Source organism: Bicyclus anynana, chromosome 20 (genome assembly GCF_947172395.1).
Source record: "Bicyclus anynana chromosome 20, ilBicAnyn1.1, whole genome shotgun sequence".
NCBI classification, from domain to species: domain Eukaryota; kingdom Metazoa; phylum Arthropoda; class Insecta; order Lepidoptera; family Nymphalidae; genus Bicyclus; species Bicyclus anynana.
This window is the reverse complement of record NC_069102.1, coordinates 5,506,451-5,524,770: the sequence shown is the minus strand read 5'-3', so window position 1 is coordinate 5,524,770 and position 18,320 is coordinate 5,506,451. Positions and strand designations below refer to the sequence as shown.

Here is an 18,320-nt window from a genome sequence, read left to right as displayed (position 1 = left end):
GCATAACAACACTAGCGGAGTAGGGGAGTATAGTATACTGAATAGGATATTTTTAACCCTACACCTATTTGTCACGAGTCCCGGGGCTCGGAGATTTTCTCTCTGCCTCGCGATGGACCCGGCCAATCACGGTGGATCCATGGAATGATATAGATACATAATGAATAAATATATTTGTATGTATTCTATTATATTATATTCTATGTATTAGATGTTCTCTTGTATATTGTATTTAAGCTCGTGTATTGAGGAATACAAAAATAATATGTGGGGCGCTAAGTGACGCAAATGCAAGCTATGGGTGACTTTCTACCTGATAGTTATAGCACAAATATCTAGTCGAAAAGGATCGGCGTATCAACTTGAGCCGTTCAGTATAGACCAGCAGTTAGTATGGAATTCCTTACTGGAACGCACACTAATCGGAATCAATAGCATTGTCTCGGGACCAAAACTTTCCACTATTTCCAAAATTAATTTTTTCGCAAGAATCTTCTAAAAATTTTAGTAAATATAAAAATGTGATAAATTAAATAGGTTTAGTCGTTCTCATGTTAAAGCGCGACCAAGGAAAATAGGGATCTATATGTACATATAATTTATCACAGAACAGAAAACGCTAAAGCTAACGCTTCTTACTTGTTAATTCCGTGTTATTTATGATCAAGTATTTTTTTAGGAAGGGCCGCATTCAACGTTGCCGGACGACGAGTTCTACGATGCGGTGGAGACCGGCTTCGACAAGATGGAAGAGGAAAGATGCGCGCGCGTGGCGCCGCCTGTCGAGGTGACGCGCGACGAGGTGGAGCTGCCCCCGCCGAGCATCGACAACCGGCTCACTGTGCACTCGCTGTGGCCAGAGGTAAGGGGACACTCGACTATTTTGAAAACCAAGGGTTTAAGAGCATCTTAGATCACTGACTTGGAACCCGAACTCACCACCGATCACCGATAATAACGGCTAAGACTAAGAGACGTGTCACTCCCTGTCGAGGTGATGACCGACGAGGTGGAGCTGCCCTAGCCGACAACTCGCTTGCTTGGTGTACGCGCTGTTGCCAGAGGTAAGGTGGACACTGGGCTAATTTGAAACCTCTTGTGTAATAGTTTGTTTAGTTCTATTGTACCCAGCATAACCAAGTGCAAGCACTTTCTGTGACGAAGACGGCGACAATATCGTTAACCAGGCGGCGATAAACTGCTATTTACAAGACTAGCAGATTTTAGCTGACCGGTTATGGCTAAGAGACACGTAATGCTCCCGGTGCTGTGTATGCCCTGTGGCTAGAGGTAAGGGGGATCTGGGCTATTTTAATACCCAAGGGTCTGAGAGTGTGTTTTGTACGTTCGACACAAGGACTACCGGAATAGATATCTTGGGCCAGTCTCATGTTTGCCAGGATGTGGAAGCTGGACCCACCGTGACCGCCAGCTAAGAGTCGCAGACTTTAACAGAGAAATAAGGCTAAGGGTAAGAGATGCGTTTGCCTGTCGATTTGACAACCGGCTCACTGTGCACGCGCTGTGGTCAGTGTAAGATGGACACTGGGCTAATTTAAAACCCAGGAGTCTGAGAGTTTGTTTAGTTCTATTGTACCCTATGTAGTTAAGCGGAGGCACTTTTGTGTACGACATTAAGGGCTACCGGAATAGACATCTTAGGACAGTGTCGCTAACTGGGCGGGGATCCTGGACAAGACCGTGAGCCATGACTGGCAGACTTTAGTCGACATAAACAGCTAAAGATAAGAGACGCAGGCGCTCCCTGTCGAGTTTCAGATTGATTGTTGTTTTTAGACAATTGTTTTCTTTTTAGATCGACAGGATATCGACGGAGCAGTTGCAAGCTGCGTTTGAAGGAGTCGGAGGTCAAATAGGTTGGCAGTTGTTTGCTGAAGAAGGCGACATGAGGATGTATAGAAGGTAAAGAATCGACCAAAATATATCTTTTTGCTAAAATGTAATATAATTAAATTGAAAAAACAAAATCAACGAAGTCTAGTTAGTCATTATGTCATTTATCTATAGATGGGTAAAATGATTAAGTTTACAATTTTTAGGGAAGTGGAAGTAGATGGAATGGTGATGGACCCCCTGAAGGCGATGCACAAAGTGCGCGGAGTTTCGGCGCGAGAGATGTGTCACTATTTCTTCAACCCTCAGTACAGATATGAATGGGAGAGTAAGTACTTTATGGTTAAAATAATGTTAGAAAATATTCAACGGATCAACCGGATAGTTATCATTTGTGGCAGAATTGGAAATCACAATTCAATTAAATTTTAATTTCTAGATTCTAAACTGTTCGATAAATAATTAAACTACAGTGTCAATATTTCGACCCAAATCACCCAGTGAAAGTAATAAATATATACTCGTATATAAATACATAAAAATTCTAAGATATTTTATCTGTTTCGTTCGAAATTCAGTTCTGCGATATTCTGGTAAGGATTCGAGGGACCCCTGAGCTTGATGGGGCATTGCACCGCCTAGCCCCTGGGTAACTTGCCATTGTTCAAAATTATTATGCTCACCTATCTCCAATGGACATAACAAACAACATTTGTTTTTTGAAATTGACAAAAATGTTACCTGATTGAATACAATTAAGAACAATTTTATACGCGTTTATGCAACACTTGATACTATCGACATGTGGTGTAATACGATCGCAGTCGTCGTATAAATAATTGTAAACAAATTGTAATTACTTACTTGATTTATTTTTAAATATCCACTGAACGTTTTAAATGAGGGATAGACGCGCTCTTTTAAACAATCATGCCTCAAGGAAAGCAGTAATGCGGAAATAATTTGGAGCGCGCTGCCTAGAAGAGCCTATTCACCTATGTTTCATATTCTTAAAGATTATTTTTATGCTGCTACTTGTCAAAACGCTGACTAAAAGTTTGTTCTTAAGATTTGAACTTATTGAACAGAAGTCGACGTAACTTTATTGTAAACAAGGAATAACTAAAATAGTACCTTTATAATTCAACACCTTTATAACTGTATAGGTAATCATCTAAAGATGGTCTGTTTTTGTGTTTGTTCTGTGTATTTATTGGAGTAATTTTACAGCGACATTGGAAACGATGAACATAGTGGAGGCGATATCGTCGGACGCGATCGTGTTCCACCAGACGTTCAAGCGCATCTGGCCGGCGTCGCAGCGGGACGCGCTGTTCTGGTCGCACGTGCGCGCCGCGCCGCAGCACACCTACGTCGTCACCAACCATTCCACCACCAACGACGAGTATCCTGTGAGTGACACTTTGTTCGTCGGACGCGATCGTGTTCCACCAGACGTTCAAGCGCATCTGGCCGGCGTCGCAGCGGGACGCGCTGTTCTGGTCGCACGTGCGCGCCGCGCCGCAGCACACCTACGTCGTCACCAACCATTCCACCACCAACGACGAGTATCCTGTGAGTGACACTTTGTTCGTCGGACGCGATGGTGTTCCACCAGACGTTCAAGCGCATCTGGCCGGCGTCGCAGCGGGACGCGCTGTTCTGGTCGCACGTGCGCGCCGCGCCGCAGCACACCTACGTCGTCACCAACCATTCCACCACCAACGACGAGTATCCTGTGAGTGACACTTTGTTCGTCGGACGCGATCGTGTTCCACCAGACGTTCAAGCGCATCTGGCCGGCGTCGCAGCGGGACGCGCTGTTCTGGTCGCACGTGCGCGCCGCGCCGCAGCACACCTACGTCGTCACCAACCATTCCACCACCAACGACGAGTATCCTGTGAGTGACACTTTGTTCGTCGGACGCGATCGTGTTCCACCAGACGTTCAAGCGCATCTGCGCATCCGCAGCGGCGTCGCAGCGGGATGACTCATAAATAAAAATAAAAACGCCTCAATCATACAACTTGACACGCAACAGGTTCTTGAAGTGTAGGAATTGTTTCAAAGTTCTCTAAGAACGCCATCTATTGGTAGTTTAAAATAACAAACACTGTGCCTGTAGATAGATGGCAGTTCGCATCTTAAAAGTCTCGATTGCATTTTTCGTATTGCATTCACCAACTTACTCTGCAAGTTAAATGTGCGTACTTCGTATAAAAATTTCACTTCAAATATGTCTTTATTTCAATATCTAGAACTTCCCTGCAATGTGTGACATAACCTAGAAAATGGCCCCAGCTCAGCATACTGCTGATTTTCATCTGGAACCGTATTCCTGGTTTCCCCCAATCTCATATTCTCTATACTTTTGCTGCGTATAAATCTAGGTATATTCTAATATTATAAAGCAGAAGAGTTTGTTTGAACGCGCTAATCTTGAGCTACAGGTCCGATTTGAAGAATTATTCCAGTGTTAGATAGCCCATTTATTGAGGAAGCCTTCACGTATATTATCCACGTATTCCTACGGGCCCGAACCACGCGTGTAAAACCGCACGGCGTCAGCTAGTCTCGGTATATATAAAACAGTATGTATCGTTGCAGTCGAACACCGGCGCGTGCATCCGCCTGTTCGTCACAGTGTGCCTGGCGTGCCGCACGCAGTGGCCGGCCGGCGAGACGCCCAGCAGAGACAACATCTCCACCAGCATCGCCTACTGCAGCACAGGTATTGCCTTCATTGTTTATAGCTTCGAAGTTTTGAAAATTCAGATAAGATTTGTGAATTTATTTTAATTTATTAATTTATTGACAGATTTTTAAATTGTATATAAATTAAGAGTATGCTAATGGTAAAGCAATTTTCTAAAAGTAACAGGATATCTGCGATCATTACTTTCGGAGCTACAGGGATTTAAAGAGTCAGATTTACGGCGCTGCCACGGATCCCTGAAAAACGCTCCATACAAAATGGCACGAATTAGTGACGTCGTTGGCTCGCTGATAGTTTGCTTGATTTGTATGGGCGTTCAAACAATATCACTAATATCTTTGTTATTTGTGCGTTTATGTTTATAGTTCATTTATTGAAAAATGTCACATTTAATGTAAGGAAGCTAAAACTCTATGAATATTCATCTAATTACGATGAAAAAAATTAATAGATTTTGAAATTTTATAATTTTATTTATTTTGGAAATATCCAGACAATCTTTGCTTTTTATGTATAAATTAGTTAACCTTATTTACCTGAATGTATCATAAAAATCTATAAATTCAAACCTAGTCATCATCCCCATTATGTGTAGGTGTGTGCGTGCGTGTGTGCCTGTGTGCGTGTGTGCCTACGTGCGTGCGTGCTTACATGCATGGGTGCGTGCGTGCGTGCGTGCGTGCTTGCGTGCGTGCGTGCGTGCGTGTGTGTGTTGATGTAAAGAACCGTTAAAGCGATATACGGAGATTATGACTGTGTGAAAGATAAGTTACTTGTAAGACCTTATAAGTTCCTCTGTGTCGTCATAGGAAGTGGAATAGTTTCAGTTTCCCGCACATAATATTGGTCAGTATGACGGATAATTTTATGTAGAAAAACTACTGAAAGGAATGTCTAAAACTTAACTGAGGATTCTGTGGCTCACATATTGCAAATAAAGAACACTCATTAATTACAAATTAGAGTCACAAAATTACAAACAATTTATAATTTAAAAAGAGTTGCTAGACTGTACGAGATTTTGGTTATAAAGAAAATCATTTACAGCACGAAATGCATAGAAAATTAAAATGTAAAACTAAACACAGTATTATTATGAGTTTTAGATCAACAATACAATTTTTACTCACACGATAAGAGCTCCGCGCTAGAAGAGTATTCTCTTCATAATGATTCCACTTTCTACGCAAGGATATAGTGAGAATATTGTTGTATTTGTAACATTGATAATAAAAGGTGAACGATCTGTAGTGAGGCGTTAAACAAATCGTTACGGTGTAAAATAATAAATGCAGGTGTTCGCATTTTAATTTATTATTTCTGTACACGCGAAGGCAAATAACCTTTGAAGGGTCACGTCAACTGTATTAGAGTAAAATTGTGTTAAACATCAAATATTTATTTTACATTCCACCAATCAGAATCAATCTTTGTGTGTGTCATGGTAATCAAAAAGATGGCTGTTATAAGTTTGACGTGTATGTCTGTCAATCTGTCTGTGGCACCCTCAGACTGAATACATAAGGACTAGTATCGCACCCAAATTCACGAACAAAATTTTCTGCCATTTTCTAAGGAAAACTAGCTCAGATTTCATACATATTTTATACTAAACTAGCAGTTTTTGTTCGTTTTTTACACCATATAACACACACAAAAAGGTATTTTTACGAAGGTTTTTAACCGACGGACACGATTGTAAACTACGAAACATCGATTCCTTAGAAACAGTGTTTATAATCGCATAAGATCGTTGATCATATACGTTGACAGAAAAATAATGTCTTGCGAGGCAGGTCTTTATCTAATTAGTCTGAGGTGGCACCATAGCTGCCGAAGGATGAAGCGATTTCAATTTAGTTTATTTTTTGTATTTGGTGACTTATGTGTGAGTGTTTTTAGACTTGTTTGATGAAAATCGGTTGAGCCGTTCAAAATTTGTGGGGGTGAATGTGGGGTCTCAAATGTATTTATGGCATAAAAGTAGCGGACGCCCGCGACTTCATCCGCGTAGAAATCAATGTAAACTTTCAATCTCTATTACACCACTTTAGAGTTTGAATTTTAAAAATTATTGAATTCCATTATATTTGGTATTTTTTTTATGATTTATGAAAACTCTAAAAATGAAGGACTTTCCATACAAACTTTCAACCCCTATTTCACCCCCTTCTTATTTTATTTTCGCAATAAAAAGTATCCTTCTCTGTGTTATGGTCTTATACCGTGCCAAGTTTCATTTGAATTCATTCAGTAGTTTCAGCGTGATGCCCGAATAACAAAAAAACACAGACAGACAGACAAAAAAATCGAATATAAATATTTTTAGTTTCTGTATCAATTATATAATGCTTACCATAATATCTTCAATGTACAAAATGCACAAAATGTATAGAATTCGTATTATAAGTATAGATTCTAGATGGCGCTAGTAGTACTCTATGCCACGGCAACGTTAAGTGTTACAAATGGTTTAAGCGAAATTTCAAATTGTTGTATAAAATTCGACCAGTTTTATTATAAGTATAGATAATTTCATGACCTTGAAGAGTTTCAAATTTTTCAATTTTATGTTATTTTTGCAGTGAATCCGGGTGGTTGGGCCCCCGCCGGAGTCCTCCGTGCGGTTTACAAAAGGGAGTACCCGAAATTCCTCAAAAGGTTCACCAACTACGTGGTCGAGCAGTGCCGGGGCAAGCCGCTAGTCATGTAGCAACTACCCATACAATGCAATGTGAATATTGCTTGAAATATTTTTTCTACTTTCAAATTGTTTTTGATAAGGGTATTTTTTTATTATTAACGGTTAATACTACAGATTCACTATAAAGATAATATCGGTGTATTTGACATTATTATTACTTGGCACTCGTATTCACAAATTATTGTTTTGAGGGGTTAAAATAGTCCTCATAACCTCAGTATGCGCCTCCCCTATACTTAGTGTGAAGTCATAAACATTTGTTAACCGACTTCAAAAAAAGGAGCAGTTACATAACTTCGTCATTTATTAATCAATTTAAATTTTTTTTGTTCGAAAGAGATTGAATCTTCCGGATTGTCCACATTTCATTTTCATATAAATCGGTTTATAGTATATTTGTGTTAAACTCTAAATAACTAACATACGTCTTTGAAGTCGGTTCAGTTTTTATGTTAAAAAGATTATTTTGTCTGTGAATGAAATAAAGATGATAGTTTTATTCAATTTCCAATGCGAGAATCTTTATCAAGTCACTCACCATCCAATAACTCGTAAACTGATCGTGTGTTGGTCGCGACTAACACACGATCAGTTCTATCGGATGTGCTGCCGTTAGCGCTGCAGGCACGTGGACTTATTGGGCGGTGAATGGCTAGCGTTAAGTGCCAGGTAAAATATGCGTATACCGTTTGATAACTGGTATATCTACTATCGACAGTAATTGAGAACTGTTGATCAAAGAGAATTGCAATTCCTTCGTTCTGCCAATTTTTCGCTAGTAGAGTTTCAAACTCGATTCGGTATGTAACTAATAAGAAACCTACGATTTTATATTGGTTTTGTGTAAAAAAAAATCCTGGATCTCTAGGAATATAAATATTTGTATCGTTGTCTATGGTCAGTAAGCCGAACATGCGTTTACGACATATCTCGTTATAGAGAACAATATAAACAGTCGACCAATAGCGGCCGAGTTGTCCCAGCCGCCGGAGCTTTAATAATATCGCAGAAAATGTCGGTCTCTTTTAGTCGTTGACGTGAATTACTTGCGTGTCATCGCAACTGACGATTCAACTGCTAGCACGACAGTGTATTGGTCAGCACAGCACAGTGTAATGCTAGCTTGAGCAGAGCAGACAGAACTATAATAGGCTCGTTGACATTTTTTTTAAATCGTCTTAAATAGTTCATTATCGTTCTACTAGATTGATTTTTTTTTAATTTTTTGAAATTTGACGTGATTACATGAAAATTTTAGTTTTTAAATATGTTTTTGACAATACGAGCCAAAATGCCTGTCGGCCATGATGGTCTATGTTTCAACTGTTTCATGACGTCACTATAACAAACCCCTGACAAACGGAGCGTTTGACAAAAATATTAGTTTAGTGACGTCACAAAATGGACGACAGCGTTTTTAACAATTGGAAAATTTAAAAAAATACGCGTTATTTAAATTGAGTTTTATAAGAAATCCTTAATTTTTATTAATTAATATCGTTATATTTCTGACCCTTATTCCATGTACTACACAAAATTAATATTGTTTACATAAAATATGATATGAGTCAACTACCCTATTTTGTCTGTAACACGTTGTGTTGGGACTCCGAAAGAGAGAGCGATAGTTTCGACTTTCCCGCTATTGGTCGACATATGTCTTTCCCCCGTCTCGAGATATGTCGTTGTGCGTATCTCAGGTCTGCGGAATATATTTTACGGTGGTTTTTAATGTTTACATTTTACATAAATCGGCGACATACCCTGCCCAAATGTTCACTGTTTTTTTTTTCTTCTGTCTTATTTAAATGTTTTATGTATGACCACGTTTATTCAATTCAAGATTCGGTCGGTCAGCGGGAGAGGTGATATTTGTGACTTGCAGACGCCGCGCGGTTTCACCCGCGTGGTTCCCGTTCCCGTAGGAGTACAGGGATAATATATAGCCTATAGCCTTCCTCGTTGAATGGGCTATCTAACACTGAAAGAATTTTTCAAATCGGACCAGTAGTTCCTGAGATTAGCGCGTTCAATCAATCAAACAAACAAACTCTTCAGCTTTATAATATTAGTATAGATGTACTTTTTTTTACATCATGCTTTAATTAATGGTTTTTATAATGGACAATTGGAATAAATAAGTAATTGAAATTGTTAAATGCTATCATTATTGGTTGATTGGATAGAATCAATTATGATGAATAAATTAGTAATTATTTTCATTTGCGAGATATTTTATTAGCTTAAGGTTCAATGGTTTAAAAATAAATAATTATTCGAGTATTTATCATGCTAAAAAAGATTTCTTATCATTTGTTTAGAAGCACAATACAAAAGGTGAATTTGAATATTATTGAAAACGTCAGAATATTTTTATTGTGATGCTTACGTCACAAATGGTAATGTCTTTATTGTCTTTAATTGTCTATCATCCCGCCAAACTTCTGTAGCTATAGCCTCTGTCCATGGTCTGACCGCGCCTTACTATTGAAAGCTGGAATTTCCAAACCAGAAGTTCATTCCAGTCTATCGTTGGAATATTGAAAGCTGGAATTTCCAGACCGGAAGTTCATTCCAGTCTAGTGTTGGAATTTTTATGGATTCCAAGATTGGAATCACATTGGTGCCCAAAGTGTACTTGTTATAAGAAAACTGAAAATTCGTGACCTGTAAATTAACTTGTCATATAAACCGTAGTATGTATTAAATATATTATATTTGTATAATTAGTGTAAAGATTTCTCCCTGTACAGAAATCCAATATATTTACACTCCTATTTGATGAATAAGGTCTGAATGTAAGGTAGAATATTATGTAATTACTATATCGTGTCTATATACTATATATAGGTGGGGTCTTTCAAGGATATATTTGGTGTAAATTGTATTATATTATAGAATATATATATAAGTTCTTGTATGTCTGACTATGTAAAATTTATATGTTGAGTAAAAAGTAAAATATTAAAGTCAAATCACGCGAAGACATGTTATAGTCATTGACTGTATCTGTACAGGCCTGGTTAACACACTTGTACAGATATAGTATACTGTAACATATTTATTATATAAACGGAAATACATCGTAATAGTTCAATTTTTGCTCCGGTCGCCGTAGACAGAGAAATAAATAGACAACTGATTTTACCGTTGTCAATCAAAAGATATTATTAGATTTTGACATCATAGCACCATTTTTTCATCCATGTATTTTAAGCTAAGTGGCTGCTTATAATATGCAACAAGTTGAGATTTAAATGTGTTAGACAATTTATTTTGTTCAATAAAGTAAACTCTTCATCCCTCATCCCGTAAGCAGATGTGTAAAGCTTAATCTTACTTCAGATCCTCTACTTAAATCAATAATGCCATAAATAAAGTACGAGTTCGTCTGCTTTTTTAAATTATCTCAAAATAATTATTTTAATTTTGGTGAAAAACAGTCAAAAAATTATGTTCTAATTCTAGTCTAATTTGGCCTGTCGTTGTGCCTGAAAAATATCGAGTATCGCCTTGTCGCGTTTCTTTACAGCGTCCCAGCAGAAAGTTTTTTGAAGAATTGCTATGGATGCTATCTGTTCTCGTCTTATTTACTTCTCTGTCTACGACTCCAGCTCACTGTAATTTTTTGTCATAGTGAATACGTGAAAATAAGATGAATATTTGTCAACTTATTTTCACACAGTGAGTACCTTCCGTCCAAATCGAAGGATATTAAAATATAATATCATTCGTCTTGAAGACAAAAGGTCACTGTGGCAAATGGTTATTATGATCAGTAAGTTTTTGATGCGACATATGCATGTCTCTAGACGAAAGGAGACAATTGTCGACCAATAGTGACCGATCGTTCCATCGGAACGAATAAAATTCGATATTTTCGATTGTCTTTGTCTCTTTTGTCTTTATTTTGCCTTGACATATGTCTTAGTTCGCACAGAACTGAGGACCTTAAAACTTATTGATGTTGTAAAATTTATTGTCCAATTAAAATTGTTTACAAAATTCTTGGAAGTATTTAATATGAATTAATATAAATATTGATTCATTCGATATTGTTATCTGAAAATATCTCGTATTTTATGCTTATTGCGTTGCGTTATATAAAAGCTCAATATTCGATGAATATAAAGTACGGGTTAAATAAATATTTATTTATTACACAGGGACGAAGTCGTTATTATATTTAACAAGTATTTTCTTGACAAGCAAACTCTTTTCATTCCAGATTTACTGTAGAATTTTAGGCCTACCACAGACGTAGACGTTTTACGTCAGACGCTATGTCTGATCTTATTTGTTTTTAGTTTTAGACCCATCTCCGTTACAATTTTGTGATAGGTGAAGTTTTTTTTGATTATTTCCAATTATACTATACCACATAATACAAAAGAAACTTCATTAGTATAAAAGTGTTAAATGTCTGCTTCATTTCTTTTATTTTTTTAAGTACACTTGAATTTATACCCTTACTGCCTAGTATCTGCATGGTTAAGCAATGTCTTACAAACGATTCTCGCTCGTTGGATTATTGTTGTAGCTTTTCACTAAATGTTAAGAGGGAAACGAGATAATTAATACTACGGAAGAAATGCTTCATCCACTCTGTCATGCGTCTACGTTTGTGGACCCCTTTATATTTATTTATGATATATATTGTAGTTTCCGAGAAACAGTAGATGCGCTCTACGTGCTATCTCGTGAATACAGACGAAAGGAGGCATCGTCGACCAATAGCGGGAGATAATGTCGCTCTCTCTTTTGTTCTATCGCAATTAAAGAGAGTTATATTTTTGATCCTGCCGCTATTTGTAGACAATGTGTCATAGCCATCCTAGGCCTACATGCTATTAATACAAACTCGACAAAAATGTTGCCAGTTGATTGATTATATTATACCTACTAATTGAATAATATCTTATTTTCATTCGAAAGGGATTTTTCCGGTCAACTCTTATTATTATTCCTTTAATTATGAATACAATTTTGTTTATATTGAAATATATAATATATTTTTAGTTTCTTTGATAAGTTTGCCTTCGCTGATAATGTTGTTTATATTTATCATTTGTGTCTCAAATATACCTAAAATAAGAGAGCGAGAAGGGTATTTAGATTGCATTTATAAAGCAATGTTGGAGTTGTATGTTATAATGCCTGCCTCTGAACATAACTCTTTTGACGAGACCAATATTGGACCAGGCTTATTCTGAAACTGCTGTTCTTGCTACCACTTAAAAAGTCAGGTTTACTAGAGCGAGAAAGACCAATTTTGAATATTTCGTCTATAAATAAATAAATAAATAAATACTTAAACAATACACATCACTATCTAGCCCCAAAGTAAGTATACAGAGTAACTTGTGTTATGGGTGCTAAGATAGTTGATATTATAATATTAATATACAATTATATACTACATATAAATACTTATATTACGTATAAATACACACAGACACTGGAAAACACCCATGCTCATCACACAAATATTTTCCAGTTGTGGGAATCGAACCCACGGCCGTGGATGCAGAAAGCAGGGTCACTACCCACTGCGCCACGCGGCCGTCGTATCTTGTTTTATTGTTCTTTGCGTTATAGGCATTGGACCTATACCTCTTACAATAAAAGGACGCACAATCATGTAGAAAATTTCACTTAAAAACTGGCCAATTTGATTTGACAGTTTTAGAATTGTTGTTAAAGAAAATTATACCTAATGGCCTTTAAATATAGTCAATAAAATCCCATATTCAGAGCAAATTCAACCTTAAGAATTGAGTTCAAGGTTGAATTTGCAAATGGCACTCATTGAGTGGGGAAGTTTTTTGGTAGCTGATTGTGCATCCACTTTTTAATAGGAGATCGATGGTTATAGGGGATAAGTGTATAATAAGTTCTGTTCCGATTGGATAAGTCTGGTACAGTCTTTATTAGATCATGATGATGATATTATTTTTGAACTAGGCTAAGGCATATTACCATCTCTAATGTGACAAACATTAAAGATGGTAATATGCCTAAGCCTATAATCGGGCAGGCCTTCAGAAAAAGAATGTGTGACGTCATCACAATTTAAAAATGGTGGATGTCCATTGAACGAATTAGTATTGTTTGTAGTTCCGTTTGAAAATCTTTTGTTTTCGAATACTCGTCAAGTGGTTTATGTTCTTAGGTAGCATGTCTAAATATGTTTTTTAATTATTGTTTATAATAAAATGTTTTATGATGGATAACTGAGACTTTTTTTTGAACACTAGCTGTGCCCTGAGGTTTTACCCGCATTGGTATCTGGTTCTGGTTCGATAATAGTAGATTATGAAATGGTTGCATAATGATGGTCATTAAAGTACGAGGTGCATTTTATAAAACGAACGAAGTGAGTTTTATAATAGAGACACGAATGCTTTAATGCCAAGTTATGCACGTTTCACACTCTACTTTATCTAATCTCATGAAATAGGAATCTTAACAAAATTAAATAACATTTTACGCAACTTAGAAGTTAAAGGATTGATGGTTGTATTTGATATATCCGAGGGAGTTTGTTCCACATCAGAGCTCGAGTCATTGATTTTGAAAAATATAAAGCTATAATACTTATTTATAGGTAAATTCACAAACAAAAAATAATTTATACAAGTGAAAACGCATGTTTTTTTAATTTGTTTAAATGATTTTTTAAATTTGGCGGTCTAGTCTACTTTCATTTGCCAGGTATATTTTATAATATACCTGGCTAATGAATTAAAATAAAAACATTTTAGATATATTATACAAAAACTTTATTAGTGGAATGGAAATAAAAAAGAATGTTAAAAAAATATATAAATACAAAATAGATATTTAAAATAACAATAACAATTAAATAATGCATACAAATTAAATAAATGTAATAATTATAAGTTGAAACTGTATGTTGAACTTCGTCAATATCTTAGTAACGATGACGATGAGGAACAGTGGGATCAGGTTGCGGAAGTCCAGGTAGAGGCACTCCTACAGGGTATGTATTAACAAATCTCACTTGACTTTGCGATGCTGGCTCTACATTAATTGGTTGAAATCCTCGTATCACTTCACTACCTGAGCTAGGTCCTGAACCAACAGTAGCTGGTTCATTAGCTAAAATTTCGGCTTCATCTGTTTCATTACCACTGTTGGAAGCATTAACTTCTGGTGGAGGCAAAGAATTATTCCCTGGTTGAGGAGGAGCAATAACTGAGTTGTTACTAGGTCCTACATCTTGGGGTCTTCTGCCATTATCACCAGGGCCAGTTTCATTGGATGGAGCTTGAGTATTGTTGCCTGGTTGAGGAAGATTGACAGCTGTTCCATTTTCTGGTTCACTGTTATTACCCAGCAATGGACGTAAAATGTTCAATAGAATGTTCTCAATTTTTTCATGTATTTCGTTTTTGATGGCAGTAAAATTAATGTTAGGTCTTTGGTTGGATACCGTGTTGTTGCCTGAATCAGTATTGTTTGAAGAAGGAGAACTGGGTCCTTCAGTGCCATTGCCTGGTAGAGGAGCATCAGCGGTCGTATCATTTGAGTTGTCTTCGTCTGCAGGAACTCTTTCTGATGGCACATTATTGACATCTTCAGGATCCGAATCCTCGTTTTTATGTTGCCTTAGTTTGTCATGAATCTTCTGATGAAGAGCTTCTCTGATGCCGCTTAGAGCGTTAATTAAATCGCCAATGTTTATTTTTTCATCGGAATCATCTTCATATTCATCACTTTCATCTTCATCTGATTCTTCTGGTATTTCGTGAGGTTGTGGAGAAGATGGACCTGATCCATTTTCCGATGGAATATCTCCATCTCCTGACCCTTCTGACGGGCCCCATGGCTCAAGTGGTGCGTCGTTTGCTGGACTGGTTTGTTCTAGACGAGGTAACGCGCTTACCGTGGCCACAAACGCGAGTAGTAATAAAAATTTCATTTTACCTGAAACAAAGAATTTAAATAAATAGCGTAACAGCTTAAATATATTAGCCTAGAATAGGACTGAGGTGGAGAGGGCCTAGGTTGAATCCGTGTCCTTTGCCGCAAGAAACAGAAAAGGTACTTAAGGAGTAAATATAAGATAAATAAAAAAAAAGCCTAGACTGAGTGATGTGCACAAGATTTATAACAAGGGTAAGTACAGTGTCCAAATGATAGTACCTAGTACCTAGGCATTGTATTTTTACAAGTGCACGCCACTGCTAATCTTACTTAAAAAACTTTTATAAAAAACCAAGTATAGGTCTATAAGAACTTCTTATTAAGCAACTAACGTTTTTGTTTGTTGCCGATAGCTTATTGGTTGCTTGCGTAATGCCCTAGCACCTAGCCAAAAGGGTGAAGTTGCCACGCTAGGGTAAGCGAAGTAAGTGCACATTCAAAGCGAAGCTTGACCGGGTCCGCTAGTAAGATAATATAGGAACTTATAATATGAAAAAAATAAAACAATTGCGTACCTGAGGATTCGGGAGTCCTTGTTCTTAGCCTTGTCGCGTCGCCTTCTAGGAGTTCTAGGTCAATGCTAATTTAATCCATTATCTATTATCTATATATCTTATCTATCGTCTATGATAGATTGATAACAGCATCTGAACAACGCTATGGTGATTTGCCCACGTAAATTCTGATTACTCATAATAGCCACTTGCAGACACTTGAAGATCAAATGGGGAAATCACCCCACTGCAGTCGAATCTTGGTTAGATACATATATTGAAGAATCAGTGATGACCTACGGCTCCGAGACTAGGTCGCTAACTATGGGCCTTATTAGAAGACTCAAAGTCAATCAGCGGGCGATGGAGCGATCTGCGCTTGGAGTTTCTGCGTGATCGAATCAAAAATAAGGAGATCCGCAGACTAACCAAAGTCACTGACATAGCTCAGCGAGACGCGAAGCTGAAGTGGCAATGGGCAGGCCACATAGTTCGAATAGCCGATGGACGTTGAAGTCCCAAGGGGCTACAACGGCGATCCCGCACTGAAAAGCGCAGTGTTGGTCGACCCCCCACTAGGTGGACCGAAGATATCAAACGGGTTGCAGGGTGCCGCTGGATGCTGGCGACTCGAGACCGATGTTCTTGGAAGCCCAATAATAACATCTGTTACAAAATTAACATATATGTATATTTTATTTTATTTATTATTTACAAGTTAGCCCTTGACTGCAATCTCACGATGGCAAATGATTATGTAATCTAAGAAGCGGGCTAACTTTTTAGGAGTTGGATGAAATTTCTCCTTTTCGGTTTTTACACCGCATCATACCGGAACGCTAAATCGCTTGGCGACACGTCGTTGCCGGTAGGGTGGTAACTAGTCACGGACTAAGCCTACCACCAGCCAAACGTGAACTAATTAAAAAAAACCAATCAGCCCAGCTGGCGATCGAATCCAGGACATCCGTCTTGTAAATCCACTGCGCCACGGATACCGGAAAGCGTGGCCCTGTGGGCTGTTATTTAAAATATGATGATGATGATGATGACCTCATTTGCAATGTTAACCTGTAGGTAGGTACCTACGACTATTATTTGAAATATTATGAACCTAATCACATTCTATGACTTGAAGAGTTGATGATCAGACGGTTGGTCTTCTCAGACCAAGGCGCGTTTGGAACCCTCGTAACTTTAATTTTAAGTTTTCGAATGATTATTATCACTATTATCTTAAGTTTAATATTATTACCTGACGTTTTAAAAGAGCTTGTAAACTAATGCTATTTGAAATAAATGAATTTTGGCTTTTTTTGACAAGTAGCCACGGCTCAACGGTCGTGTTTTTATTTGGACCCAATTAAGGAATTCGCAAGGAAGAACATTCGCTTGTTCATTTACAGATAAGTTTCCCTTACTTTTTATAATACGAGTAGGTACCTAAGTAGTAAGTCATCATCATTAACAATCCATATTAGGCTCACTGATGAGTAAGAGTCTCCTCTCAGATTGAGAGGGATCAGGATCACATACGAAGAGAATTAAAATTCTCAGGTAGGGTAGGTTCTTCCTCACGATGTGTTTTTGTCACCGTTTGAGACACGTGATAATTAATTTCTTAAAATACATAATATGTAACTAAAAAGTTGGAGTTGCCTGCCCATGATTTGAACCTACGCTCTCCGAATCTTAAGCATGATATCACATCCACTGGGCTATCACGGCACTAATACAGTAATACAATACCTAAATACTTACTTACTATATTTTCTTAATCAACACAAATGACTGAAACGCCACTTCAACCAGGTGGTGTTTCATTTCATTTCCACTTCAATAAAACCCACTCTAGATAGATAAGTAAATAATAATGTCGTGGTTTAAAGATTTATAACCAAAATACTTACTAAATATTTTTTTACACTTATAACATGTCATCAATAAAAAGGGAAAATTAAAAAAATTTAATAAAAAAATACAACTGACTTCAAAATTACAAAAATGTTTCTACTAAACTAAAAAGCGAAAAATAACATCGTACTATGTGCTACCTTCTGATCAGCTTGAAGGCGGTACGCCTGATCAGAAGTTAGCGTATATAATATATACAAAACATTGTTTTAAAAATCAAGAATCCAGAGCTGCACAAAGTTTTAGTGTTCTGTGTGCACAAAAGACCAAGAACCCAGAGCTCTAACTGTGTTTTAATAGTAAAAGATATTGTATCTAATTATTCCAAATATGAAATTAAAAAATATAAGATAATGGCATAGATTATTACATGCATACTCTAATAAATTAAAAAATTACATTATAACACTGCTCTTTGTATGGAAAGTGTATTATAATGTAACTTTTATTTTTTAGTATAAATCTTCGTTACCATTTATCTTCAGGATTACGTACTTATATGTTCACCTTCATCATTAACAGCCGATGGACGTCCAATACTGGACATAAGCCTCTTACATAGACTTCCAAACACCACGGTCTCGAGCCGCCAGCATCCAGCGGCTCCCTGCAACCCGCCTTATGCCCATCTAGTGGGGGCTCAACCAACACTGCACTTTTCTGTGCGGGGTTCCAGCACATTGGGAC

General features: G+C 37.3%; 2 protein-coding genes across 2 annotated transcripts in view; one reads left to right on the top strand and one right to left on the bottom strand.

The window, feature by feature from the left end:
* Positions 1–13,508, top strand: part of LOC112052743 (ceramide transfer protein) — a 56,888-nt gene extending 43,380 nt beyond the window's left edge. The window contains exons 7-12 of the mRNA XM_024091935.2: positions 680–862; positions 1,817–1,923; positions 2,061–2,182; positions 3,085–3,266; positions 4,463–4,586; positions 7,157–13,508. Of these exons, the coding sequence (XP_023947703.2) occupies positions 680–862; positions 1,817–1,923; positions 2,061–2,182; positions 3,085–3,266; positions 4,463–4,586; positions 7,157–7,284 (846 nt within the window). The 3' untranslated portion in view covers positions 7,285–13,508. The remainder of the gene's footprint in view (positions 1–679; positions 863–1,816; positions 1,924–2,060; positions 2,183–3,084; positions 3,267–4,462; positions 4,587–7,156) is intronic.
* A 660-nt stretch (positions 13,509–14,168) lies between these two features.
* LOC112052752 (AAC-rich mRNA clone AAC11 protein) lies at positions 14,169–15,820 on the bottom strand. The gene is made up of 2 exons (XM_024091948.2): positions 15,741–15,820; positions 14,169–15,225 (listed from the first exon to the last, which is right to left on the bottom strand). The coding sequence occupies exon 2, from the start codon at positions 15,218–15,220 to the stop codon at positions 14,210–14,212; it is 1,011 nt and encodes a 336-aa protein (XP_023947716.2). The 5' UTR covers positions 15,221–15,225; positions 15,741–15,820; the 3' UTR covers positions 14,169–14,209.
* Between the last annotated feature and the right edge of the window lie 2,500 nt (positions 15,821–18,320).